This window comes from Amblyomma maculatum, chromosome 1 (assembly GCF_055883805.1).
Source record: "Amblyomma maculatum isolate TAMU_Amacu chromosome 1, ASM5588380v1, whole genome shotgun sequence".
Lineage (NCBI taxonomy): Eukaryota > Metazoa > Arthropoda > Arachnida > Ixodida > Ixodidae > Amblyomma > Amblyomma maculatum.
In genome coordinates, this window is record NC_139344.1 from 328,429,225 (window position 1) to 328,455,461 (window position 26,237).

The window sequence follows — 26,237 nt, forward strand, 5'->3', positions numbered from 1 at the left end:
TCCATCCCACAAAATACCAAAACGCCTATTCTTGGTGCAGCGCCAGTCGGATACTTTCGTATATCTTGGCATGCCACGCTAAATCGCAACTTTTACAGGCATCGTACAGGTCGCCCGAGTAGTGGATACAACTGACGAGCCAGCGTGCTTGCACAGCAAGTCATTTCTTTGTGTGCTGTGCGATGTCAGTGCACGTTAAAGAACCCCAGGCGGTCGAAATTTCCGGAGCCCTCCACTACGGCGTCTCTCATAGCCTGAGTTGCTTTGGGACGTTAAACCCCACAGACCAACCTAAAGCGTCAGTTTCCTTCAGTCGCTAGGTGCGCTGAAGTAGTTGAAATCGAAATTAGCGAGTTACTTACCCCCGGTGGGCAGTCCAGGGTAAACAAATATAATAAAAATCACGGTAAAAATTCTAGGGGGCACTTTGGACCACATGTGACAAGGAAAAGAAAATGCACGGGCCTGCTACTGGCTCTGTAGCTGAGCCACCTCCGCTGCCTCGTGCGGACAGAAGAGGAAATAGAGAAAAAGAGGAGGAAGAGAAACACGCGCGCGTCGGCTACAGCCGTCGTCCACCACCGAAACGGTAGCGGGTGCAAAGGCGGCCTACAACAGATAAAAATAAAATTGCGAGGGACTTTAGCGACTAAAGTAGTGAAAGGTGAAAGCCAGAGAAGTCTCATCTTGTCTAGCGTTCCTGCCATCTGCAATCACACGAACGCGCGGCAAGGAACGCATGCGACAGCCGCAGCAAAAGCGGAACACACTTTGTCCACGACAGTATGAGCCATAAAGGCTTTCTTTCGCCTTAATATGGTGGCAGGCAAGCCCCCGCCGCAAGCGGCAGTGACCTACCAGTCCCAACTCCATAGGGCCAGGAGCAGCCACCGGCAAACCCCCCTGGACCACTAATGTGCGGTAGATCGTAGCCCTCCACTGAGACAGATACAGCACCTTTTCTATGCTGTGAATCAATTCCAAAAGCCACTGATGCCTGGTGTACTAACGCCTCCTAGACATCTGGGTCTGCTTCTGTTTGCTGTGTGGTACGGCGTTCGAGGAAGCGGCAAATGAAAGGCGGCGCACAGACGCCTGGATCGGACGCCCGGCGGGGTCAGCTTCGTAATGAATGAATCGCCTGGTGGCGTCATGACCTGTAGTGCCGGTACGTCGCGTGCCCCTTGTCGAACACAACCAGCATTTCATTAAAGGCATCAAAGTTCACCGGCGTTATATAATTCGTTTGCCGGAAAGGAAAGGCGCAGAAACTATCAATCGCGGAATCCCGCTATCATTCTCACTGTAGACAAGGGGAATCATGAAGAACGTTTCACGATCAGGGGATTGGCGCAAAATGCCGATCTCGCCTTCTACTAAAACGTTTTTTTCTTTAAACTTCATGCCGAAGTTCTGCCTATCGAACACTGTTTCGTTGCTTGCAAAGATGCAATATTATTTTGGGACGTTCTGCAAAGAACAGTGAAGAAAGACTTTATTTTGAATTCCCACAGTTTGCGTTACCTAATGGCCACCGAACATAACCATGGACCCTTTGACATGATTTTCCTGTTTGGACTGCGCAGCCTGTGGAAAACGCGTATGTTGGATCGGAATGCTGAGCCTCTCGTTTCCCCCTGTACTCATTTCGGCCAGATGGTGTACTGGCTTAGAGACACTTACGAAGATAGTGACTATCAACCGGACTGGCTGCCATTGTTGATGTGTTGTCTTTCCTTGCCGCCATTTTAGCGTAGTTGTGCTTAGACGTATTCTAGTTGTGTGGTGTTGTGTTGCATGTTTTAATTGGACTTTTCGGCTACAGGCTGATTACTTTATAAATAATGTATATAGCTATTTCCTGCATTTAAAGGCGTGTAATAAATACCATGCTGAAAAAAAAAAAATGCAGCGGCTTGGCGCAGTTGGTAAAGCGCTAGGCTGGTGATCCAGGGATGGAGGTTTGATTCCCGGTGAAAAGGTTCACCAATTTATTTTTAACTCTCGCTCTCGAAAGCGTGACACCTCTGCTGACAACCTTTGTCGACAACGATGAGGCAATAAAGGCTTTCAAGCCGCTTGAATGCTAGTGAGTCGATAATGGTGGCAACTTCGGTGGGCACGCCATTTCTGTCCCATGCTTTACCGTGCAAATATGGGTGCTGCAAAGCCGCAGTATACTGCAGGTAAAATCAAGCAGCTTCCGTACGCACATTTGCTGGCGAATTTTTGGTATATGTTCACGAATTCCCAGCTTTTTCACCAAACCTGACCTCCATCAACCACGGTGCGGTGCTGCTGCGCCTGTCACTTCGCTAAGCACACGAGATGACGCTCTTAGTTTATGCAGTCTGAAGTTTGGAAATAGGTTCTGAGAGAAAACTTTAATGACAGCAAAGGCGCTATCTCGGCGAAAGGTAGCTTGACCGTAACTTTCGACCACCGCTCTTCAGAATGTCATTGAAGGGAACCCATTCATAACACACTCACCTCCACCCTCCAGATCATTCCTGCGTCGACATGTGGGAGCGAATGAGCTAACCCTCCACCGTCCACAAGGGTGCACCCTCCAGAAGCCAGGAAGAATGAAAATGTGACGGCGAAATCAAATTCGAAGACTCATTTGAAAGGCGGCCAATGCAACGCGATAGGAAAAACTGCTGTCGCATTTCATCTTCACCGCAGCGATTCGTATGACCGTTGATCAATTCCTTTCAGTGGGGGAAACGGCTGCCTAACGTCCGTGCCTAAACGTGTGACTGCAGTGCGACAGTCAAAACAGCTCCCTTGTGGGCGACTTGGCTGGTATCGGGAACCAATGTAGCATGAAAAGAGCCCTACATAGATAGGGCATGTTGTCGATCGTTCCAGTGATGCAGAAATTGACCAGAGAGCTTTAGACAGCCACATGCTGTGGCGTGGTGACAATATGTCTCCTGCAACACGGCTGCTTGGTGGTCCTTTCTTAGCGAAGAAGATGCAATACCGCTTACGTATATATGGCACGCTTCGAGGCCGTTATTTAGTGCGAGTTATTTCCTTCAGCTGGACGTTGTATATCTATAGTCCAGGTATGCGAAACAAAGAAAATCTGTCACTAACGAAGTCAGTGACGATGTGGTTGACATTTCAGAGTCGTAAGCTTACCTCCAAAACGTAAATCACGCCTAAAGTAATGTTTCGTTTCCATTATATGACACCTGACTAAAATAAAGCTGGTCCAATTATAGATTGCGTAATCAAGCGGCGTACTTTGCATGATATAGTATACTATACGCGCCGCGACTGACTCGAAAGTTGTACTGGCTGTGGCAGGTAGCTGTTGCGTCTGGCCTGAGGCGTGCTTTCGCAGATTATACTGTGTACCACGGAGACCGCGCGCTCGATTCCAACATTCGTTTCTTTTTGCCGCAGCAGTGGCTCAGTGGTAATGCAGTCGAAAACTGAGCCGAGCGATCCGAGTTTGGTCCCGGCCTCGACGGGTTTCGATGGAAGCGAAACACAAGGCGCCCATGTATACTGCGCGATATCACTGTACGTTAAAGAACCTAGAGTTACTATACTATAGGATACAATTAAATAAAGGTCCCGCCGGGGTGGCGCAGTGGTTACGGCACTCGACTACTGTTCCCAAGGACGCGGGATCGAATCCCGGCCTCGGCGGCCGCTTTTCGATGGAGGCGAAAAGCAAGGTGCCTGTGTGCTGTGCGATGTCAGTGCACGTTAAAGAACCCCAGGTGGTCGAAATTTCCGGAGTCCTCCACTACGGCGTCTCTCATAGCCTGAGTCGCTTTGGGACGTTAAACCCCACAAACCACAACCACAATTAAAAAAAAAAATGCTGTTGCTAACGATGGGCAGTGGTACGCGGCGTGTGTATTATTTCGCCAAGCTGTAAAAAGAGTCAGATTTTAATATTTGACGACACCAAACAATTAAGCCAGAGGCATCGAAATTATTGCGCTTTTAACTTGCCCTGTAACGTTCGACCTTTTATTTGAGCAGCCAGAAAAGCCCTCATAAAGGACTACTTTCTGTCACGGAGGAATTGTGTGTTGGTTACTGCAGACTAAAGTTATATTCGACTATGGTGATATAGTACACTATCAGATCAACTTGCCGCTACTTCTACGGCGCTGCACGCTGAGGGTTGTGATGGCTGGATTATACAGCTTCAACAAATCCCAGCTTTTATCGTTTATGTACGAAACATAAAGGCATCGCGCAGAGCTGATAATCACAGAGCGATATGATATAGGAAACAAAAAAAATTTAGTCGTCAGTGGAAAATTTCAGTCGATGGATTCGCGAGATGGTGTCGGCATTTATGGGCGCAAGACAAGCACCGACTGTATACATATATAGACCCAACGGGAGGGTCCTTCGTTCCGCTACGTGTATAGAAGGTGAACGAGTCGCGTCAAAAAAAAGAAACGAGACATGCTTCTACGCCGACACATTCCTGTGCTATTTTGGAATACACAAACACGCAATTCATCGTCTTCCAGCAAGTAGGAGGAGACAGTTCAGTACACAGCCGGGAACCTGTGGCATTCACAATGCGGGAGTTCCGGACTGTATGTATAATTATTCGCCTGCATTCGGCATTCATACCTGGAAGATTGCAGTTTTTGCGACCCTTGGTTCACTGAGACCTTTTTTTTTTTTTTTTATCTGACTTCAAATGATAAAATGTGCGAAGCAGAATAATTGTGACTTAAACATAGTACAGCAACCTTCTCCCCCTCCCCCATCTCCTTTACTCGTTCATTTATGAGAGCATGCTCTCTCTTTCTCCCGCGTATCGCGGAATGAACTGCCATGCAGGGCCCTGTATGCCCACGTGCCTCCGTTTACACGGGGAACACGTGCGGGCAGGCGGATGTCCGGCGTGTGTCTAGAGATAAATCGCTAACATGAAAGGGCAGCAAGGATATTGCCTTACGGGCAGCGCTCCAGAGTGCGAACGTCTGGCTGCCGTTGCCCGGGTCCCCAGTTGGAAAGGACGAAAAAGGAAGATGATGACAGGAGGCTGTATTTCCTTCCGGCTATTATGGTACCACATCACACAGACGCGACTTTCTCGTTCGGACGAGAAAGTGAAAATTGTGCTGTATTCCAGGTGTTTCACGGAACCCTGCCACGAATTTTTAAAAATAGGTTTTTTAAGGTAAAAGAGATGGCTTTCGTGGCACAATGATACCAAAATTCTACCAGTGTTGGCTGACATCATAAATCAGGCGAATAATTTAACTACAAGCCGGTTAACTATATTAAGGCGTGTTCGTTTTCGGGTAAAACCCGATTTTCCCCGGTTTCTGGAACAACTGTGCCCACCGGAACTTCTGATACTTTCTGATAAAGAGGTTCTTTATGCAAAGGCAAATAGGTTCACTCGGGCCACTTTTAGGTGCCCAGAAAACGCTTGAAAGCGGAAAACTTCTGATGCCAAGCTTCGATCACCTCGTAATCGTCAAGCTATAGCATATTGTCAACGTGTTATCGACAATGATCGTTAGAAGCGATCGAGCAAAAGGTGTTTCATCTGTGTTACCCAGGAGCAGTGCCACATTAGTAGAAACTTGCTGTGAAGAGATTTGCGCGAAAATAGTCCTGAGAGGCACTACTTCTCAAACAGAACGGAAAAGGACAGCGTGAAGTCATCCGTCTCGGCCTAGCCGCTGCTCAGATCCAAGAGATCCAGGTCGACGGCTGAGGGCGAGGACATAGCTAGGACAGCGCTGTGCCTCGGATCCTCGCCAACCTTTTGACAGGTGCAAATAAATGTTATCTCTCTCTCTCTCCCCAAAATAGGGCTAGTCTCCGAAACCGAACATCTCGACAAAGAAGAAAACTAGTTAACAATGTGGAAACTGGATGCCTTACTCGATCCATTCCGGTTGCAGCTGCTGAGTCAGGCGTTTGATGACTGCCCCCTCCCTTTATTTCCGTGGCGGGCGATGTGGGCTCGTTTCGTGGGGAGTTTTTAACCAGTGCTTCCTGGAAGCAAGCCCCACGAATGAAAGTGTTGAACTGATGGACTATTGGAACGACGCAACTATGCGCTACCCCAGGCTAGCAAATACAGCGTTGACATTGTTGTGTCTAGCTAATGGTAGCTGTGACGTTGATCGAACGTTCTCTCAGCTAAGGCACCTCCAAAGACCAGACAGGTCTCGGATGGAGACCGAAATGTTGCGCATGTATGTTAATAAGGGCGTGTGAAACGTCGATTGCCAGCTCACGTGAATAAAATGTTTCTTGTCCAAGAACTGACCGTTGCACATCACTGAGAGTAATAATTACGACACAAACGCCGAAATATGAAATACTTAATTTCCTTAAAGCAACCCAAAACATAACCGTAATCATTACCCGCCGGTTAGGAGAAATCGAGTAAATTATTAGTTTGTAAATTTAATCCGATAAAATCCGAAATTCGGAGTGTTTCCACGAAAAATCCGATTTCTCTCCTATTATCGAGTCTAAAAATAACGCCCGATTTTTACACCCCGAATTTGAAAAAAAAAAAAAAAAATATAAAACCCGAAGACGAATAACCCTAACTATATTCCGATAATTAATTTTCATCTATTATGGTTGGGCGCCCAGTTGAAATTGGAGATTAGTGACCGGCCGTTAACAATAAGGCATACAAGTCCTCAGAATTTCGATAAATGTGGTTACCCTCGGAGTTGGGTCTCACCACGTTTTGGCTGACTTGCGCCAAAAGACTCGCGCTTTCAGAAAACCCGCAATGACGCAAATGTCTAGTCACCTTCTCTGTATACAGAGAAGGTGACTGGACATTTGCGTATACCGCTTGCACTACAGTGCTCGCCGCTGCTTGCTGTCACAGCCCAGACGATACAGAGTAAGTGATGTGGACCACTTATTGGGATTGCGTGCGGACTTCTCGACACTGCATGTCTTTTGGTGCGAATTAACCAAAACTTAAGAACAGCGGTGAAGGTATTGAATTTCTAAAGATTGATAAGACTATCACTTTCGGCCGGCTAGAACTGTATCTCTAATTGCAAACGGGCTCTTGGCCTCAGTATGGATAGGCTACAACTTAACTAAGCACTAGTTTGTAACTCTAGGCCATATAGATAAGCGGCGTGTGCTTTACTCCGCTTAACAGTAAAAGAAATCAGTTTTTGATATGTGCATAGCTACCGAACATACAAGAGATACAAACATTCTCGAGGTTAGCTTTTTTACTTATAGTAACAATAAGGAAAGCTTTATTAACAGCTGGCTACTTCAGTCATGAAGGAAATCTGTGCAGCGGTAACTGCAGACTTCAGTTGTGTCCGATTATAGTTAATACTATTCGCCTGCCCTTTTCTTTATGCTCTCCATCACTGGTACTGTTGCTTTGTAGAAGCTGTGTTCGTACCTCAAAAAAGCCATTCTTATATATATATATATTAATAGTGGGCTTCCCTGAAAAGGCTGGGATATAAACTAAGAATCGCGTGTCGTGAGAGTATGGTGAATCCGCCGCTTCAGAATGCCCTTATAGTGCATCCTTTACTCAGGCACGCGTCGAGCTTTCCCGAGTGTCATGCGTAGGAGCGAATCTTTTGCAGTCCTACTCTTCAACGTATGCCCAAGATGTCCACGATATTTATCACTGTGATCCTAGATTACATATCGTGACACATACAAACTTCGGGGTGTCAAACTGAGAATTGATATCTTCGCTGCGCGTGTACCGCACTGCATGCTTTATGGGAGTACTGCGAAATACGTATACTATACGGCTACGTCATCAAGGTGTTTCTCTGTTATTCTTAAGAGACGTATCACAGCGCGCATTCCAAAAGACATCATCATTATGTCATTTTCGAGATACCCGGCAGAACAATGATATCTGCGCAGTGCGTATCATAAATACCCCCCTGCAAGGCACCCTGCACCCTGCAAGGCATGGAGCCTTGCAGGGTGCGACGAACCCGTGTATGAGCTACCGTCCCGAAAGCACAAGCAAGCTGAAGTTCGTCACTCGGTACCATCCGTCGGAGATATATAGTACCCGCCCGAAAAGACTTGACCCACAGCGCATCCTTATTTTCTTATTTTTCTGCGCCAATACGATGACCGTTTCACCCACACAAGCGTTTGCACATAACGGCGAGATTCGTGCGCGGCGGCGCCCTTGAATGTGGGCCACTATTTCGCCTCGCCCCACGCGGCGTCCGGCGAGCGACGGGCAACTATAAAGCGAGCAGCTAGCTATCTGCGCGCCGCTGACAGAACAGATGCTACGGTTGTAAAGTTCACAAACACTGCTGCAGTCCAGATAGCGGTGGTAGGGTCGCCCCTTCCTGTTTTCATCGCTGCCCTCTACCGAGGTTAATCTGTGCGTCCACTCAGGGTCGGCCGAAAAGGCAAATTATGCGCCGGTCGACTGCGTGCGTCTTCAGGTGGTGCTCGAGTGCCGTGCTCTTCGCGATGGCAGCGGGGGACCAGTTGACGCTGGAGGATGTCCTGCTCAAAGGTGGCGTGGAGCTCTCTCTCATTGCCTGTGTCGTACCCTTTCGGGTTGTACGGAATCTTTCGAAGAATATTCTAGGAGAGCGAGAAAAAAATGCTGGCCCAGCGCTGCCATTTTAGCGCATCCTCATGCGCTAAAATCAAATTCGAGTGCACTTATCAGTTAGTATACTCTTAAGCTTGAATACTTCTTGCCGCGTTTAACAATACATAGCTCGAACTGCATTGCACAGACGCGTTGGGACTGGTTTGTTTATGTAGCCTGATGCCGCTGCTTTCATGAAAGGTTAGGTGGACTAATGCCCCCAAAATAAAACGGAACACACGAATGAACAAAATAAGGTTTCGCGGCGCGCGCCTACAAACGGACGCGCATGCGTATAACTTGGGTGCGTGTGGGACACCTGGTTGTCGAGATTGACACTCTTGGTGTTCGCCTCATCAGCATCCCGCACTAAGGAGAGCACGCTTTCAACAGGCCCGTGCTCTGTTTTATTTTGGGGGCGCTAGTGCATAATGATTCGCGGTAACATTATTCGTCGCGTTAAGTCAACAGAACTTTGAGGTATTTTAGCATTATGTTCAGGCTGTGGCTACAGTACAGTGAATAAATCTTGCGTTAAACCTTTTTTCTCTGTTCTTTCTATCTGCTGGTTGTTCTGGCCCCCTCCACACTCTCTCTCTCTCTCTCTCCCCCCCCTTTTTTTTTGCGTGTGTGTGTGTGAACCGCTTCTCAATTTGTGAGCGCTTCTTTGATGTCATTGCTACATTCAATGAAACCGCCCTCACTGGCTTACACGTTCCTTTGGTGCTGTGCGCAGACTTCCCAGGAAGTTGCAAACCATGGCTGCTGTCGCGCAATATCATAACAAAAATATCAAAACGCCTATGAACAGAGCAAGAAGCAATGGTGATGTCACGTATACGTCTCAAACACCAGTTCAAAATTATTCTACGAGATTTTCTTATCCCCAATGTCAAGAGGGTTTGAATATTATAGCCGACAACGGCTTAGAGGTTCAGTTTTGTTACCTATAGTTTGAATCATTCACAGAAAATTTGATGAAGCAATAAGATAAGAGGCACTGTCAGTAGCCGCAGATAAGGAGCAAGACGGCAGTTTCTTAAGTGCGCTTCTAGGAACAAATACTCGGCCAAGGACATGGAAAAAGCAGAGTTCGCCAAGGAAACTACGCTGCTGCAAATTTGACGGCGAAATTCTGTGACATTCCGTACACAGAGAAGCGCATAGACGTCGCTTGTCCAACGAAAATAATAATGATAATAAAAAATAACCACGGTAGTGACTGAAAAACAATTCCCGGTCAACGTATTTTAGATATTACTTTCATGCTCGCGAGGTAATTGATTTAATGGTCGAAAACAATATCAAAGAATATCTCAGCGGTTTCATATCTGGGATATTTCAGCTCTAAGGGTATCGCAGTTTCGGCAGACATCATGTTTCATTTATTTCGCGCGGCCCAACAATATCGCGATTAATCGCATTGATTTTCTTATTTTTCTCGTCACAATTTTTACCATATCGCGCGAAGCACAGTTCGAAACATTCCTACGTATTGTTTCACTTTTTGCTCAGTGCGTCGAAAATGAGCGATTGTTCCCTGATTTTCCTCTTCTTGCCGCCATAATTTCCCCTTAATTTCATAAACGTATAAAATTGAAAGCAGTCTTTTTCATTTATTTTAATTTTCAATGCATTCGCTCTTCTACTTTATAAGCCCATCTGCGTGAACGAGTTGCAGGGGAGTGAAATGGAGGTAAAATGTTACGCGCTTTTTTTCTCCGGCCTCTTGTACGTGCATATATAGGTTACTCCCAACTCGGCCAGTGGTGCCAGAGCGATTCGAACTGCTTGATCGAGAACTCCGGCTGCATCGCAGAGACGTGTGTCTGCAAGATCGGCTTCATTCTTTATGAAGACAGGTGTATTCCAGGTGAGAATAAATGTTGCCTCCTCGCCACGATAAGGGATGAGTCAGCGCTAAAAACAAAACAAAAAAAAAAAGTGAAATGACAGCTTGTCGACCGGTTTGTTCCCCCTGCGCATTTTAATTGTTGACAATCACGTTCATACAAAAATATAACAAAAACATTAAGAGCTATTAGCTTTGCAACTTCTCCGCAGAAGATAGGTGGTGTAACCTAAGGCCACTATAAAGATACACTATAATATGAGGAATAATTGTCAGTTTACGAACCATCATCTTTCCTAATGAAATCTGTTCCTCTGCTCGCGTTTTGATCGATGGGAAAGCCACGGAAGGTTGAAGTGGAGGCGTCAGACTTGGCAGCAAAGCACTGCTAACACATGCTTATCATTTGTGGTGTTTTAAATACATTGATCAAGCCATACTTTTTCTAACTTATACCTATCGGTTGGCCTGTAAATATTTCGCATGATAAAATTAGGAATTAAAGGCAATCACAGGGGAACTCTACTTCGTAACACGAAAAATCAATCGAAGCGAGTATAAAAAATATAACGCCGCCTTTAGGATAGCCCTGAATTGGTCTGACTCATCGTCGCAGTGCTTTCGATGTAGCTGATAATTTTACAATGTGCTTATTAATTAATGCAGCGGGTGACCTTTCCTTCCTCTGTACACGTCAAATTGAGCAGGAAACGTCTCAAAGCGGCATATGCGCGCTGCTAGTGACGATAAAGGTGTCGCTACAATTTATCCCCGTGCTCACATCCCGCTACACCCTGTGATAACATCCTGCTGTCCACCGTTTTCTTATTGATACCCGTCGTCGCCCATTACCAGATAACACCTCTAGGGCATTCCTTCAATAAATTCTCATATTTAACTCATTGTCCACACCGCACTGCAGCACACAAAACGTCAAGTTTGAAAGAAATGTCCAGTAGAGTTTGAAACGATGAGAAAATGGAGATTTAGTCTCGTAGCCAATGATGAGGAGAAGGAAGCGAACGCAAATGATGGATAGTTGATGAACAGGAACTTAAGGAAAGCAAACAGTGAGGAACCAAACGCTCACGTGATCGGTATCAGTTCAGTTCAGGCGTTCAGTCGTGTCCGACTCTTCGTGACCCTATGGACCATGTCACGCCACGCTTTCCGGTCTCTCACTATCTTCTTAACATCACATAGCTTCATCTGCAGTGCCTCGAGGATGCCATCTAACCATCGCGTTCGCTGCCTACCCCTTCTCCGGCGACCCTCAACCTTTCCCAACATCAAATCTTTCTCCAGCGACTCCTCTCTTCTCATCAGATGACCAAAGTAGCTGAGCTTTAACTTTAGAATTTGACCCTCCAATGAGCAGTCAGGGTTTATGGTCGACAATATCGACTGATTTGATCTTCTGGCAGTCCAAGGAACTCTCAAGAGTCTTCGCCAGCACCACAATTCAAACGCGTCAATTCTTCGACGGTCAGCCTTTTTCACAGTCCAACTCTCGCATCCATACATCACAACTGGAAAGACCATAGCACGAGTTATACGGATCTTGGTTGGCAGACTAATGTCTCTGCTCTTTACTAGGCGGTCAAGGCTAACCATTGCTCTCTTTCCCAGAAGCAGGCGTCTCCTAATTTCATGGCTGCAGTCTCCTTCCGAGGTAATCTTGGCGCCCAAGAACAGAAAATCTGTCACAGCTTCCACTTCTTGTCCATTGATGCTCCAGGACTTGATAGGGCAAGATCGGTATAAATAGACCTAAAATGACCAAGGCGTTAATCACAAGTGGCCAGCAGACTGGAGCATGGCCACGATTAAAAGGACTTCCATCATGCAAGGATGAATAACATTAACCTATAGGCAGTGATTGTGGGAGGGAGCGAATGGAGGAATGATCTATAGCTGCCATGAGATGACAACGAGAGGCGCAGTAAATAAACGAGGAAAATTAGAAGTGCTCGGATCCGAGGTATCACTCAGTTCGCGCAGTAGCCAAGGCAACCGAAAGAAGAGCACAAATTGACTCTATAGGCTCGCGTCCACTTAAGCCGCCGAGCTGCGCACTTCCTCCTTTCTTACCGGAGGCTTATAACGTGTGACAAAGAAAAGTGTGACCGCATTGTTTGTCGTGCTCGGAAGCTTTGAGAATAATACAAGGTTTGCTTCCCTCATCTTTAAAAGACACACTATACACTGATTTGAAGTCCATTATGCTTGATGTGTGCGACTTATTACAACCTATAGCTTGCTTTCCCACCACTCATTCCTTTTGTACCATATATGCGAACGCTTTCACTTCTGATTAAAAATAAGCGGCAGACAAACTCGGTGTGGCTACTAATTTGGAGACACCAAAGTACTTACTATGACACCGTAATGAGAAATATCGAACATCTACAAAACACGGCATAGGTGATGATGCGAACACAGTTGAGGGCAACAATCTACCCATCTTTACTGCTCGATAACTTATTAGCAATATATTTGTTTTACTGATTATGTAAAACAAAAGTGAACCAAGTCTCCGTATTTTTATAGACGTTTTGATCAGTTCTTGGCTCTTAAAATAAACAGCAGCACAATTCTTTGGCATCACGTTATTCGCCTCAGAAAAAATAAGTCGAAGTTATTAGATTCGTTTTTGTGGCGTCAAAAGATGTCATGCTTTTGAGTTTAAGATTTGCAGCTAAAGAAAACAAACTGATTGCGATTACCCCGCTGCGACCAGCAGAGCCCCGCAGCAGCCGGGGCTTCTCCAAGGTATATCTGATGAGCGTCGGATGCCTCCTCTCCATCCTCATCTTCTCCATGTCCCTGTGCTTCCTCTACTGGAAACGGTACGTAACTGCGTTTTTGCACCTATAGCTACATAGCCGTCTTAATCTAAGGTAGTCGGCGTCACAGTAGCTTTTGGTGTAATATGGCGTAATTGAACCATAGTGCTCACTTGCTGACATGGGTGGGTAGTGGGCGCCACGATAACCCTACCCTGTATTGTGGCTCCGAATACGCGCGCGCGTGCGTGCGTGCGTGCGTGCGTGCGTGCGTGTGTGTGTGTGTGTGTGTGTGTGTGTGTGTGTGCGTGTGCGTGTGCGTGTGCGTGTGCGTGTGCGTGTGTGTGTGTGTGTGTGTGTGTGTGTGTGTGTGTGTGTGTGTGTGTGTGTGTGTGTGTGTGTGTGTGTGTGTGTGTGTGTGTGTGTGTGTGTGTGTGTGTGTGTGTGTGTGTGTGTGTGTGTGTGTGTGTGTGTGTGTGTGTGTGTGTGTGAGAGAGAGAGAGAGAGAGAGAGAGAGATAACGAATATGTAAAATTTAAAGGCGCTAGTCAGAATTCACCCTTCTTTAGACAAACATTCTGTTCACATCTATGCTATAAAAAATTGAATCACGTACTTGTATCTTCAAGCCACGGCGATTTGGTCGAGCAGAGCTTAAAATCATTTTCCAAGTTAGCTATACACCACTGGCAGAAATTGTGCGTTTCGCTTTGAAGCCGACTGCGCAGTCTCAGCGTGTGTGCTGTGCCTACGGGCCAAAGGTTTGGTTTGTGGGGTTTAACGCCCCAAAGCGACTAAGGCTATGAGAGACGCCGTAGTGGAGGTCTCCGGAAATTTCGACCACCTGGGGTTCTTGCCTACGGGACAAAGAAATATTGCTACCTTTGCGAACAAATTTAAAGGCTGAGTTCATGGAACCTGACTGTTAATGCTGAGAAAAACACGCCGCTGAGTAGCGCCTCTTTGCACGGGCTGATTTAACTAAACTCCCTTTACATTTTACGAAAACAAAAAACATGCTGACACCTACTTTTTCCACCAAGAAGAGTCCAAGGAATACGTGGTTCAAATGGGACTGCACCCTCCCCCACCCCTCCCCCATCTCCCCCCAAATGCACTTTCCAAGAGCAACATATGGATGGATGGAAAAACTTTATTTTCGTCAGAGAGCATGTATGGATGGTTCCGTGTTAGATGGCCATCAACCCATGGCTGACGGCGACCTGGGTGGCCCACTCCACGGCCCTGGTCTGGACGACCGGGTCTGAGCTGGCCAACACGGCCTCCCACTGCTCGAGGGAAGGATCACGCATAATATCCGCCGGTGGCGGTGCTATGCTACAGCTCCATAATATGTGGTCATAGGTTGCCAATTCCTGACACCATTTGCACTCCGGCTGAATGTCCGGGTAGATTTTGCTCAACACGTATGGGTTTAAGAAACATCTAGTCTGCAATCGTCGCCAGACGCATTCCTGCGCCTTCACCAATTGCTTGTCCGGGGGTGGGTAAATCCTCCGCTCAAGTTTGAAATGATTAGTAATGTCATGAAAGGATACCAGCCCATCTCTCGTGGACCTTCCCGGAACGTCCGGCTCACCTACTCGGCTGACGAAACCTCGAGCATTCATGTGAGCCGTCTCGTTCCCAGGATTCCCAGAGTGTGCTGGTACCCAGACAATTTCCGCCTCCGTAGTTCCTCGCCCCGTGGCCCGATTCAGCAATCGCGCCGCTGTGACAGATATTCTGCCCCTCGCCAAATTTCGGATGGCTGTTTTGGAATCGCTGAAGATCAAGTCAGCATTACTACTAGTAATAGCTAGTGCTATCGCCGCTTCCTCTGCAGTTTCTGGGGAGCGGGTTTTGACTGATCCGGAGGCGATCAAGCGTCCCCGCCCGTCCACCACCGCAATTGCAAATGCGTCCTTGTCCCTATACTCGGCGACATCTACATAGACTGCCCCGTTGTACTTCCCGTACTTAACATGTAAAGCTTTGGCTCTTGCCTTCCTGCGGTCCTCGTGATGTATTGGATGCATGTTCTTGGGCAAAGGTTTTATGTACAAGCCCTTGTGCATTTCCCGCCTAATCTGAATTTTAGTGTCACCAGCTGGAGCATCAACTCCAATGCCGATCCTTTCCAATATGTCCCTTCCTGCTTTTGTTTTTGAAAGCCTACCGAGGTGCATCACCAAGTGCGCCTCCCGTAGTTCTTCTAGGGTGTTGTGCACCCCTAATCCCAGCAGCCTTTCGGTAGACGCATTGTGAGGCAACCCAAGGGCCGCTTTATATGCCTGCCTAATCATAGCCTCCACCTTGCCTGTTTCCGTCGCGTCCAACTTCAAATAAGGCGTCGCATACACTATTCTACTGAGCACAAACGCCTGCACCAGCTTACACAAGTCTTTTTCCTTAACACCTCTCTTACGATTAGCGATTCTCCTGATTAACCTCACGGTAGCATTGACCGTATTTTTAAGCCTTTTCAAGGACTCGCTATTTTTCCTGTTAGTCTGCAGATACATACCCAGGATCCTGATCGTTTGAACCTCAGCGACCGGTACGCCCCCCACTTTGACCTCTAAAGGCGGTGGCGGCACATAGTGTCTCGCATGTATCCCTCTTGGCTTGTCCCTCAGCACAAAAAGCTCGGACTTGGGCTGAGAGCACGAGAGTCCTGCTTCCCCTGCTAGCTCCTCAACAATATCCACCGCGTGCTGTAGAGTTTCTTGCAAATGTGCGTCACTGCCTCTTGTTACCCAAAGAGTAATGTCATCCGCATAAAATGTATGTTTAAGTCCCGATATCCCTTGCAGCCTGGGTGGTATCTTGATCAATGCGAGATTAAATAGGAACGGCGATAATACCGACCCTTGCGGTGTCCCTCTGCCCCCCAATGGGAAGGGATCCGATTTCATTTCTCCGACTATAATCTCCGCAGTCCTACCCTCCAGAAACGATCTGATGTACCGGAAGGTTCTACCCCCCGGTCTTATGTCCGATAGGTTCCTCAATATTGCCTCATGGGTAACATTGTCAAAGGCCTTAGTTAGGTCGAGCCCCAAGATAGCCTTGGTGCCCGTGCCGTACCCAGGATCAACAACGTCTTTTTTTAGTTGTATCATGACGTCCTGCGTTGATAAATTAGCCCTGAAACCAATCATTGTTTCAGGTATCAACTCCTTGTCCTCTACATAACCCTGAAGCCTGTTCAGGACCACATGCTCCATCAATTTGGCTAAACACGACGTTAGCGAGATGGGACGCAGATTCTCAATGCAGAGCTTCTTCCCTGCTTTAGGAATAAATGTAATCCTAGCATGCTTCCACTCTGGCGGAATCTCCCCGGCCACCCAAAATTTATTCATCAAATTCGTGAGTGCCCCTACTGACTTGAAATCCAGGTTCCTCAGCATCTTATTAGTAACCCCGTCCGGACCCGCTGCTGACGTGGTACGAAGCTGACCCATTGCAAACTCCACCTCCGCCACCGTAAAGTCTGCATCTAATTCAAGGTTTTCCTCTCCCGAGTAATCCGGCAAGCAACCGCCCGCCTCTGTGTTTATGTAACGTCTTCGGAGTTCATGTATAAACTCCCCAGTCGTGCCTTGATACCGATGCACTAACCTAGCCATTTGCCCCTTCTGCGCAGATTTGGTTGCCGTCGGGTCTAAAAGATGCCTCAACAACTGCCATGTTTTTTTGCATCCGAATTGCCCATTCATCCGGTCACAAATCTGCCCCCACTGTTTGCACTGCAACTCCAATGTGTACGTTTCGATTTCTCGTTCTAACTTGGCCATCTTTCTACGGAGCACACCATTATGCCTTTGTTTCTTCCACCTCCGAAGGAGACTCGCATGTGCTTCCCACATGTGTAACAATCTGGAATCAGCCGTAGAGCCCTCCTCCTCCGCTGGAACCTCTTTTGTGGTACTCTTCACGGCCTGCTTGAGTGCCTCAACCCAGGCTCCTAAGTCCTCGATTTCCCCGGTCACTGTATCATTCCTGACTTCCCGAAATCGGTCCCAGTCCGTCACTCGAGTTCCTTTCACCTTGTCTTTGTGCTTAGCAGCACTAAATATCGTGGAAAGGATATAGTGATCACTTCCCAGTGGCTGTCCCGTGTTTACCCACTTTGCATCCCTGATACCATTCACAAATGTGAGGTCTGGAGAGGTGTCTATGCTCACGCTGTTGCCTATCCTTGTATGATCTAGCGGGTTGTTCAAGATCGTCCATCGCAGGTCCTGGGCAACCTGCCAAAGTTTATTTCCCTTCGGGCTGGCTCGGATGTAGCCCCACTCCGGATGAGGCGCATTGAAATCCCCCACCACGATGAGTTGAGACCTAGCCGCTAGCCGTTGCGTCTTTATCAGGAGGTCTGGCAAGCCCACCCCCTTATCTTTTGGAGAAGAGTATACATTAAGAGCAAAGAGACTCTTATCGCCTTTTCTTTTGGGTAAAATCTCTAGCAGGACGTAGTCCTCCCTGCTGCTATCTATGGTATGCTGAATCACTGTGGTGTTACGATGGACTAGCATGGCCGTAAAGACGCTCGATACGCCCCCTCGATCAATTTCTGGTGGTGTAAATGTCTTAAATCCCGGTAATTTAACCGAGCCGCTAGCCTCCTGCAAAGCTATAATGTCCGGCTTACTATCTAGATTTTGTATGTGCAACTGCAGGTTCCCCCGCTTGCGACGGAAGCCCCTGCAGTTCCACTGCCAAACCTCAATTTGCTGGCGAGGGGCCATGGTGAGGCACTAGGTTCACTAACATCGGCTCCTGGCCGACTACGGGAGGCAATCTAGCCTCTAGCATAGCATTTAGGTGTTTAAACATACCCATTACTTGGGTCTGGAAACCCCTTAAGTCATTGGTGAAGGCGTCAAGACGCTCCTCAATCTTGCCTAGTCTGGCTTCGATCTTGTCGACCCGACCTTCCAACCTATCCTGTCTTTCTTCCAGTTTTCCTACTCTCTCTGCAAGGGTAAGCATGTCCCTCCTAAGACTAGTGACTTTAACTACTGGCTGCGGCGTGTCCGCCGCCGAAGTTTCTGCTATTCTCTTCGCATGAGCTCCCTCATCTGCCGGCGGCGGCCTTTTGACCGTCCCCCGATTCTCCACTTCCATAGCTGTACAGTTATCGTCCACGCTAGAAGCGTTCGCCTGCGCCGCTTTTTGTGGGGCCTGGGCCAGCGGCGTCTGTACCCTTTCTACTCTGCCGGTTTTAAGCGCGCGTTCCATCTCTGCCATCCTAGCTTCCATCTTTTTGATAGTTTCGGCTTGCTGCAACACCTGCCTTTGTAGCTCCTTCTCTCGAGCAGTCTCATTTTGGGAGCCCGCGTTTGGCCAGCTCACCTTTTTCCTTGTGGCACTGGGACTTCTTCCATGACCGGAACCTTGCCCTCCTCCTTTGCCAGGCTCGGGTCCGGGCAGTGACGGGAAGGAAGCTGACCGGTTCCTTCTCTTGCTATCGCCTCTCGCACCGCTAGATGACCGCTTCCTGGGCCTCGAACGCCGCTCTTCCTTGCCAGTTTGGCTCTTGTCCTTGTTGCTGTGCTGCGAACGCCGCTCTTCCTTGCCAGTTTGGCTCTTGTCCTCGTTGCTGTGCTGCAGACCCGTCGGCTGCTGACGGGCTAGACGAAACTTGCAGTTGCGGCTTCCCGTGCTGTGCGCCCCATGGCACACGATGCAGTCCGGCGTGCAGGTCAGCGACTCTCCGTCCGGTGGTGCAGGATGTTCCTTCCCGCAACGGCGACACAAATTAGTCTTCGGACGATAGCAAACGTCCGCCCGATGTCCCACTCGTCTGCAGTTATAGCAGGTCTCGACTAACTCTCTATACGGGATCACAGCGTACAGACAGTTCCAATAAATAACTTGCCGGGGAACGCGCTTCCCGCCGAAAGTGATCTGAATCGCCTTTGACTTGCCCAAAGGTCTGGCATCCAAAATGTCCATGTCTTCGTTCTTCTTCAAGAATCCTGCGCGAACTTCTGCCAATGGGCATCCGTTGTACGCATTGTAAATTACTCCGCGCACAGAGTTCTCCGGCGCCGCCACGTACGCCGAAACCTCAAGGTCACGACCGCCCAGCTTGAGCGTCTTTACATTCGCATATGCCCCACTACGATTCATACACGGCGTGCTCACCGTCATCGTGTTGTTTGTCTCATTGACCCGCACCAGGTCTTCTTCCACCGCAGTCGCGTTCGTCAGCTCTGCTGCCGCTCTCAAGGCACATCCGAGCTCCCTCGGCGTCACTATACTCAAGTCCCAATTCTTGGGCCGGCACACAACCTTGAAATCCTTGGCTGGCATCTTCAGAAACGGTCCCCGTTTCTTCCACACCGGCGCTTTCCCCCGCTTGACTTGGGCTGCTCCGTGCGTCTGGCGCCCGTCGCTGCCCGCCTGTTTCTCGGTAGGCCTACTCTCGGAGTGATCCCCGTACACAGACTTCTTGAATCGATCTTGCGCCTTTAAAACCCAGGTCCATTCTCCCGCCTCGAACTCTTCGGGCGATATAGATTCTCCCTCAACGGAGTACTCCATTGTATTCAGCCTCGCAAAGGCCCACAACCACAAGTCACAGCCCCGGAGCCCGGTGCCGCAGGCGTCGGCTCGGCCTAATGATTAGGCCTGATTTGCCGCGCCGTGGTCGAGTACAAATCGTGAAAAAACCCCTAAAAGGGGGGAACACTTGCCAAAATATGGTGTCCACAGGTACAGGGCAACTGCCTGCAGACGAGTCCACAAAAAGCAAGTCCAAGGCACAGCGCGTTCCGCCGAAAATCGGTCTCAAGGCGGGAGCTCATGCGGAACACGTCCGCACAGCGTCCGCTCTACAAGACATCCCCAAGAGCAACATAAAATCCGCTCCTCGCTCTTTAGTTCTTTTAACGCGAGGCATATTCCGCACCTGCACCAGCTGGAAAAAAAGTGAAGAAGACGCTTAAGTTGGGCTTCGCCTTCAGAGTCAACGCGATAGAACCTTCAACACCGCCTTTTCATTCCACGAATTTTTGGCATTCAGAGACCGGCACGGAGTTTGGCCAAGAAACGTCTTTAGTTGATTTTGGGGGAAGCGAAGGGGCAGTGTCTGTCTTCACTTAACGGCACACAATACAATCGGAGGTACATATGTCATCAATCCGAATCCCTATCGTAAACTAGCTTCCAATTTGACCAGCATATGAACGCTAAATGAGAAACAAAATGGTATGACGTCACTCTGAATGCTGCACAAACAACGTCGGCATCACAATTTTGATGCAAGAGGCGTCCGTGTGCTGTGCGATGTCAGTGCACGATAAAGAGCCTCACGGGGTCGAAATTACTCCGGAGCCCTCCACTACGGCTCCTCTTTCTCTCTCTCCGCTTTCACTCCCATCTTCCTCCCTTCCATTACGGCGCGGTTCAGGTGTCCACAGAAACAAGTGTGACAGATACTGCACCTCTCCTTTCCTGTGAACCAATTTTGATTATTTAATCACGTGATTTTTTTCGACACGCTTTACTCAAAACTAGGAGGAGGAGGAGGAGGAAACAACTTTATTCAACGCACTATTAAGCGTCCTGGACGAAGCTTGTAAGCCCGTTTGGTAAGAAATGCTTCGTGGTCGCTTTTAGCTGGACGCATGGCGATGGCGAAGCATTTCTTACCAAACGAGCTTACAAGCTTTGCCATCAAGCGATCAAGCGAACCGACGTTATCGCTCGGCATCCTCCGCCTCAGTTTTGTTTTACCTTTACGCGCATGTTTGCGGAGGTGTTCAGTAAAGATCGCCTTCTGGGTCTCTATCGTTCCTATATCCATTCATGGAATTAAAGGGCGGAAGCAGTTTATTTTCTGTCTTCCTGGAGGGCACCACTTTTCGTAAAGTTCACTACAACTAAATCGGCGAGGCCGCTTAAGGTAACCTGTGCATTACAATATCGGCTTGCATTAGTACAAGAATCGAGTCGACTGTTCGCGACACTAACGGCGCACTGCGTTGGTGACCTCTTCGTTGGGCGCGCAACGCGTCCGCTTGCCTTGTCTTGGGAAGCAGCCAGAAGTCAGATGGAGTGCAAGGTCCGGGCTATAAAGCACGCGCGCGAAGCAAAACACCCGTTCTCATTCCTTTTACGGTGGCATTCAGTGGCATGCTGTACCACTGGAAGGATAACTCTATGACGTCTTAACTTGGATTGTATCAAAAGTGATGTGCCTCATGGAAGAGAGGAGATCCTTGCTTCATGTGAAATGGAGCACGTTTTCTGTTCCATCGCTTCTTAGCAAAGCTACAACTTGTAGGGCCGAACACTAGCCTTATTGAACGCCTCGCGTATGCACCGCAGCCTGTGTGCCTTGACAAGAACTCACGCCTCCGGTTTGTTGTTCTGTGCGCAAAGTGCTGCTGGTTGAGATTACGGGTAAAGGTTTTACAGCACCTCACGCGGCACCAACATACGCAAGACCTCGAGCTATTTCAGAATGACGCATGAGGTTCGTCGTCTGGCGCAGGAAGCTCGACGACCGGCGAAACATGGAAGCGGAGGAGCCTCCCGCCGCGGTCGTCATAGCGCCATCGTTCTGCTCCGAGTCTTCTACGGGCGACAAGCCGCCGCCATACGAAGATGCTGTCAGGCCGTGCTTCCGCTTCGACCTCGAGGCTGCAGCGCCCAATTCCTGGCATGCGCTGCCTATGTCCGATGACCAGGCATGTGTGCTCTAAGACTGCTTAAGCGTTACGGGACTCTGTATGGAGCAGTGGCGAATGTAATGTAGCCGGTCCTTCCTCGGTACTGGACCTAGTCAAGCCATTTACGCTTGTACTGTTTCAGGGCAGTGCTTCCTTGTGTCTTGGCTGCCAAGCATGACTAACTTGGAAAGCAGTGCTCGTTTTCGCGTGAAAAATGGACCTAAAATTACTGTATTGTTTCATTTATGATGGCAGACATTCAGTTCATTACAGTGGCAGTTATGGTATACAATTCCTCTTTCTTTGCGTCTTGAGTGTTTTTTAGTATATGCAGTATTAGCGCATTTCGGCTATGTGTTGTCTACACTGCAGCAGCTGTCAAGGGATATACCGGAGACTAAAGAGCTGCTCCTTCCACAATCACTTCGGTTTCTCATTTGTCTGATTTCGAAGCTGGGCATTTTTGCCAAAGCTACCAGTCGCAAATAACTGCAAGAACAAGCGATGAAAACGTGATAACCTGGTAATTTTGAGAAATTCTGGTCGTTGAGCCCTAGACCGTTTAAAGTGATGCGATCGCAAACGAACTCGCAGCCATATGCCAATCTGCATTTACTGTGTCAGTTTAGATTCGTGGAACAGCCTTGTAAGGCTGAGTATCTGCCCAGAAGCAAACTTATATGAGCGTACTGCGTCAGCTGAGCTGCGGAAAACTTTCCGTGTTTGATTGTAAATACCCTGCAGATAACGCTTTATGCCAGGGGTCTCAAACACGCGGCCCGCGGTGCTGCGTGATGCGACCCGCTGACTTCCGAAATTTCTGCCTTTTTTTTTTTTTTTTCAAAAGCACGCGCCAGCTTCGCAAGTCATCTTTATCATTAACCAATTTTCTAATCAAAATCACTTAAAGGTCTCGTCCCCGGACAGTGCGCGTTCTTTGCGAAAATGAAAAGAAGCCTATTGTTCTCCATGAACTTGGACGGACATCAGCTGCCTTCAGAAGTGAGGTGCCGGACAACCCACCCTCACTATCATGGTTTAGTCTACTTTTTTTCCCTTTTAATGACAAGTGACAGTGCTAGTAACCGTTGTAACTATCTCCGAGCTATACTGAAGTGGCGAACTTGGACATTAGGCAGATGAGATCATGCGCCGCATTTTGCTTTTTCCACGAAGAATGAGGGAGTGTAGTCATGGAACGAGCCGTTATTAATTTGGATTTATTATATTGTTTTATATTGCTTTTATTTTCCTTATTGGTCTTATTTATTAATGCTATTTTGTTTTGCTGTCGTTCGGCTCCTGTCCCTGATGGGAAGAATTATTTCAGGGCGGCTCGCATAGCAATACGAGTTGAGACTCCTGCCTTATCTGATCTTACCAGCGAGTACAGGGAACAGGAGGCGAAAAGCAAGGCGCCCATGTTCTGTGCGATATCAGTGCACTGTGAAGAACCCCAGGTGGTCGAAATTTGCGGAGTCCTCCACTACGGCTTCTCTCACAGCCTGAGTCGCTTTGGGACGTTAAACCCCGCAAACCAAAACAGAATAATGATTGGGAACGAAGTGAGAACGGGAGGTTATCGACATCACCCGAAGTAATGCTTAATCGGCACTATTGTTCATTACGAAACTATTCGGCGTTGTAATAATTCATTCATTGTAATATTTATAACCATTATTCATAACAATAATGGGGTCTGTTTGCGACTGATGTTTCAATGCTACTGTGCTGTTAGCACTAGAGGCAAAGGCTTGTACCATATATGTTACATAGCCCTGAACTCCAGGTCCTGTTCTTTAATCTTCTTTTCCTTCGGTTCCTCTTCCATTCTTAGCTGCCCAATAGCACATACCCACGTTGCGAAGCTGTTTTTTCTTTTTTTTTTTTTTTTGCTCTTTAGAGCAGCTGAATACAAGCAAAATTTGTTGAAAATTCTCGTCGCTTGAGCTTAGAGACCAGAAGTCAACAAAGAACAACGCATGCAAATCGATTTTATTAATGAGATTAAAAATTACCAACCGGTTATATAGTCTTACCCGATTTTTTTGTTATGATCGTCCGTTGCATTACTAGTTTTTTGGCCGGTTGCGATCAAAGTAATACACTGGGGCTTATTAAACACCTTAATATTTGAACTTTTTCTATGTGCAGGTATCCAACTTGCCACCGCCTTATAGAGAAGTGATGCAGCACCAAAAGCGCCTCCACATCTCAAGAGCGCCTAGCCGAGCCTCTATTTGAAAGTATTACGGCTGCTTTGCAATGATCTGCCACGGAGGCATAATCTGCGTAGAGGCTCTCTTGAGCGACAACCGCGCTGGTGACCGTGTCGGCAGCAAAGAAGACACTGGCCAGGGTACAGAAAAAAAAAAGTTTTTATTTTTTTTTTTTTTTGCTCGCGACCCCCAGATGGACAGGACTCAACCGCGCCTGATCAGCAGGAAGGTGGCCAGGGAGGTTGCCGCAGCGGCAACGGCGGATGGTGAGAAGGCACCGGCCGCGCTTCGGACTGGCATGCCCAGTGGAGCAGCCAGCGTCGATTCCTTCTTGTCGACGTTCTCGTTGATCATGGCCGCGGCCACGGTGTATCGGGTGTCATTCTGGACAGTCTTGATGCCATCGTCTCCAGCCAGAAAGTTTGGTCCTCGGACGCCGACCTGCATCTTCAGCTGCTCCTCCGTCAAGCACAGGCCGCCGCGCTCGAATGTGTTGTTAGTGCAGGCGCAAACGCTGTTGAGGCAAGAGGCTCCGGCGGCGTGGCAGTCGGTGTTGGCCTTGCAGGGCTGTCCGATGAGGTTTCCAGGAACGGGGCTGTCGCAGGACTTGTTGGTTGAGCTCCGGACGAAGCCAAGCGCGCACTCGCAGACCTGGCGGTCGTTGCAGACTGCGTTGGGCGTGGCGAACACGCACTGCTCCGAGTAGTCGCAGGGCCAACCCAGACCGGCAGCGGCACGGCAGGTCAGGTGCTTCGACTTGAGACTCACGGGCTGAGAAGGCTTGCAAAGGCAGCGCCCCTCGCTGCAGGTAGCTCCGCGGGGCTCGCACTGTGCGTTGGCCGTGCAGGTGTCTTCGATGATAGAGCCCAGGGCGATGGTGGCCTTTGTGACCTGCGCGTCGACAAGAGCCGTGCACTCAAAGACAAACTTGCCGTTATCGGAGGGCAGCCTCTCCAGTTGGGTGATTGTGATCTTGGAGACCTTGACCGGCAGGTCGTTCTTGACCGTGGTCATGGTAGACCGGTCGATGAAGTTCTCCAGGGGGCGGCCGTTGACGGTCCAGGTGATGCTAGCGTACTCCTTGTAGCCGACGGTGCAAAGCAGCTCCATGGGACCGGAGTCCGCCTCTGGTTCCTCAGCCGCAATGTAAGCGCGGGCCAGCTCCACCTTAAGTCCTGACAGGGCCTCAAGCCTGCCCGCGGCGGCTGCCTGTTCGGGCCTCTGCTGTGCGTACGCCTCCTGGGGCATTCCTGCGGGACCAGCCTCCTCATCGATGAGCTTACGAATCTTGCGCATGCCCTTCAGGCCCTTGTGACGGCGCATGCGGAACTTGCGGCGCTGAAGCTTACCCAGGTCCTGCTCCAGGAGCTGCTTCGATGCCTCGTCGGAGTCTGGCTGCTGTTCCAGGCCGAAGACTGGGTTCACCGGGTTGCGTTCGAAGAAGGATTTGTGAACAGCAGGCGGAACGGCAGGTCCTGTGCCGTTGGTCGCAGGAGGAGCTCCTGCGGGGGCCGGCGCGTTGGGAACTGCGGCAGGGGCTTGCGGGGCCGGGACCTTTCCGACTTCGAGCTGGGACTGGTTGCTCGGGGCATCTGCGAGGCTTAGCTGGGCCACGGGCGCCCGATGGAATGGGCCCTCGAGCAAAGCCCGCTGGCGCTCAGCGTCGTACGGCATCGCCTGCCGTAGGCCTCCGGCGTCCCTGAGCCGAAAATGATCATCCTGGAAGTCAGCCCGGACCACCAGGGCGAGGCTCAGGCCGGCAAGCACTGCGCGCAGGGCCATCGTCCTAGGCAGTGCTGGAAGGTGACGTGTCGACACTGTGCGCGGCTAGAACGATCTGATCTGGCCGGCTCCGAACCCGCCCTGCGCGTGTCACGAATGGCTCGAGCTGCTGCACGTTCTCGGCTCGGTGGCGGCCGCTTACTGGTCCTTGTCCCTTGAACGTGCCACGCGGCTGGGCCGCGATGCATGGACACGCCCAGCTAGGAGAGGAGGTTAATTCTCCGCACGAGTTTTGTGCACGCGAACATGGATGAGCATGGCGAACTGGCTCCGTATTTCTTTCTTCTCCTTTTCGGAGATGGCTCGGTTGCTTCAATACTT

At 49.0% G+C, this 26,237-nt stretch overlaps 2 protein-coding genes across 3 annotated transcripts; one reads left to right on the forward strand and one right to left on the reverse strand.

Annotated features, from left to right (window-relative positions):
• Positions 1-8,312: 8,312 nt before the first annotated feature.
• LOC146207389 (uncharacterized) lies at positions 8,313-24,514 on the forward strand. Of its 2 annotated transcripts, none has more exons than XM_084587065.1 (5): positions 8,313-8,506; positions 10,335-10,460; positions 13,180-13,288; positions 21,738-21,933; positions 24,070-24,514. In XM_084587065.1, exons 1-5 carry the CDS (start codon positions 8,404-8,406, stop codon positions 24,157-24,159), a joined length of 624 nt encoding a protein of 207 aa, XP_084443191.1. In that variant the 5' UTR covers positions 8,313-8,403; the 3' UTR covers positions 24,160-24,514. The 2 variants fall into 2 exon arrangements, with proteins under 2 accessions (XP_084443191.1, XP_084443194.1); XM_084587068.1 differs by having other exon boundaries at positions 8,318-8,506; positions 13,183-13,288.
• Positions 24,339-25,916, reverse strand: LOC146207390 (uncharacterized). Its single transcript, XM_084576673.1, has one exon. The coding sequence runs from the start codon at positions 25,914-25,916 to the stop codon at positions 24,339-24,341; it is 1,578 nt and encodes a 525-aa protein (XP_084432799.1).
• Between the last annotated feature and the right edge of the window lie 321 nt (positions 25,917-26,237).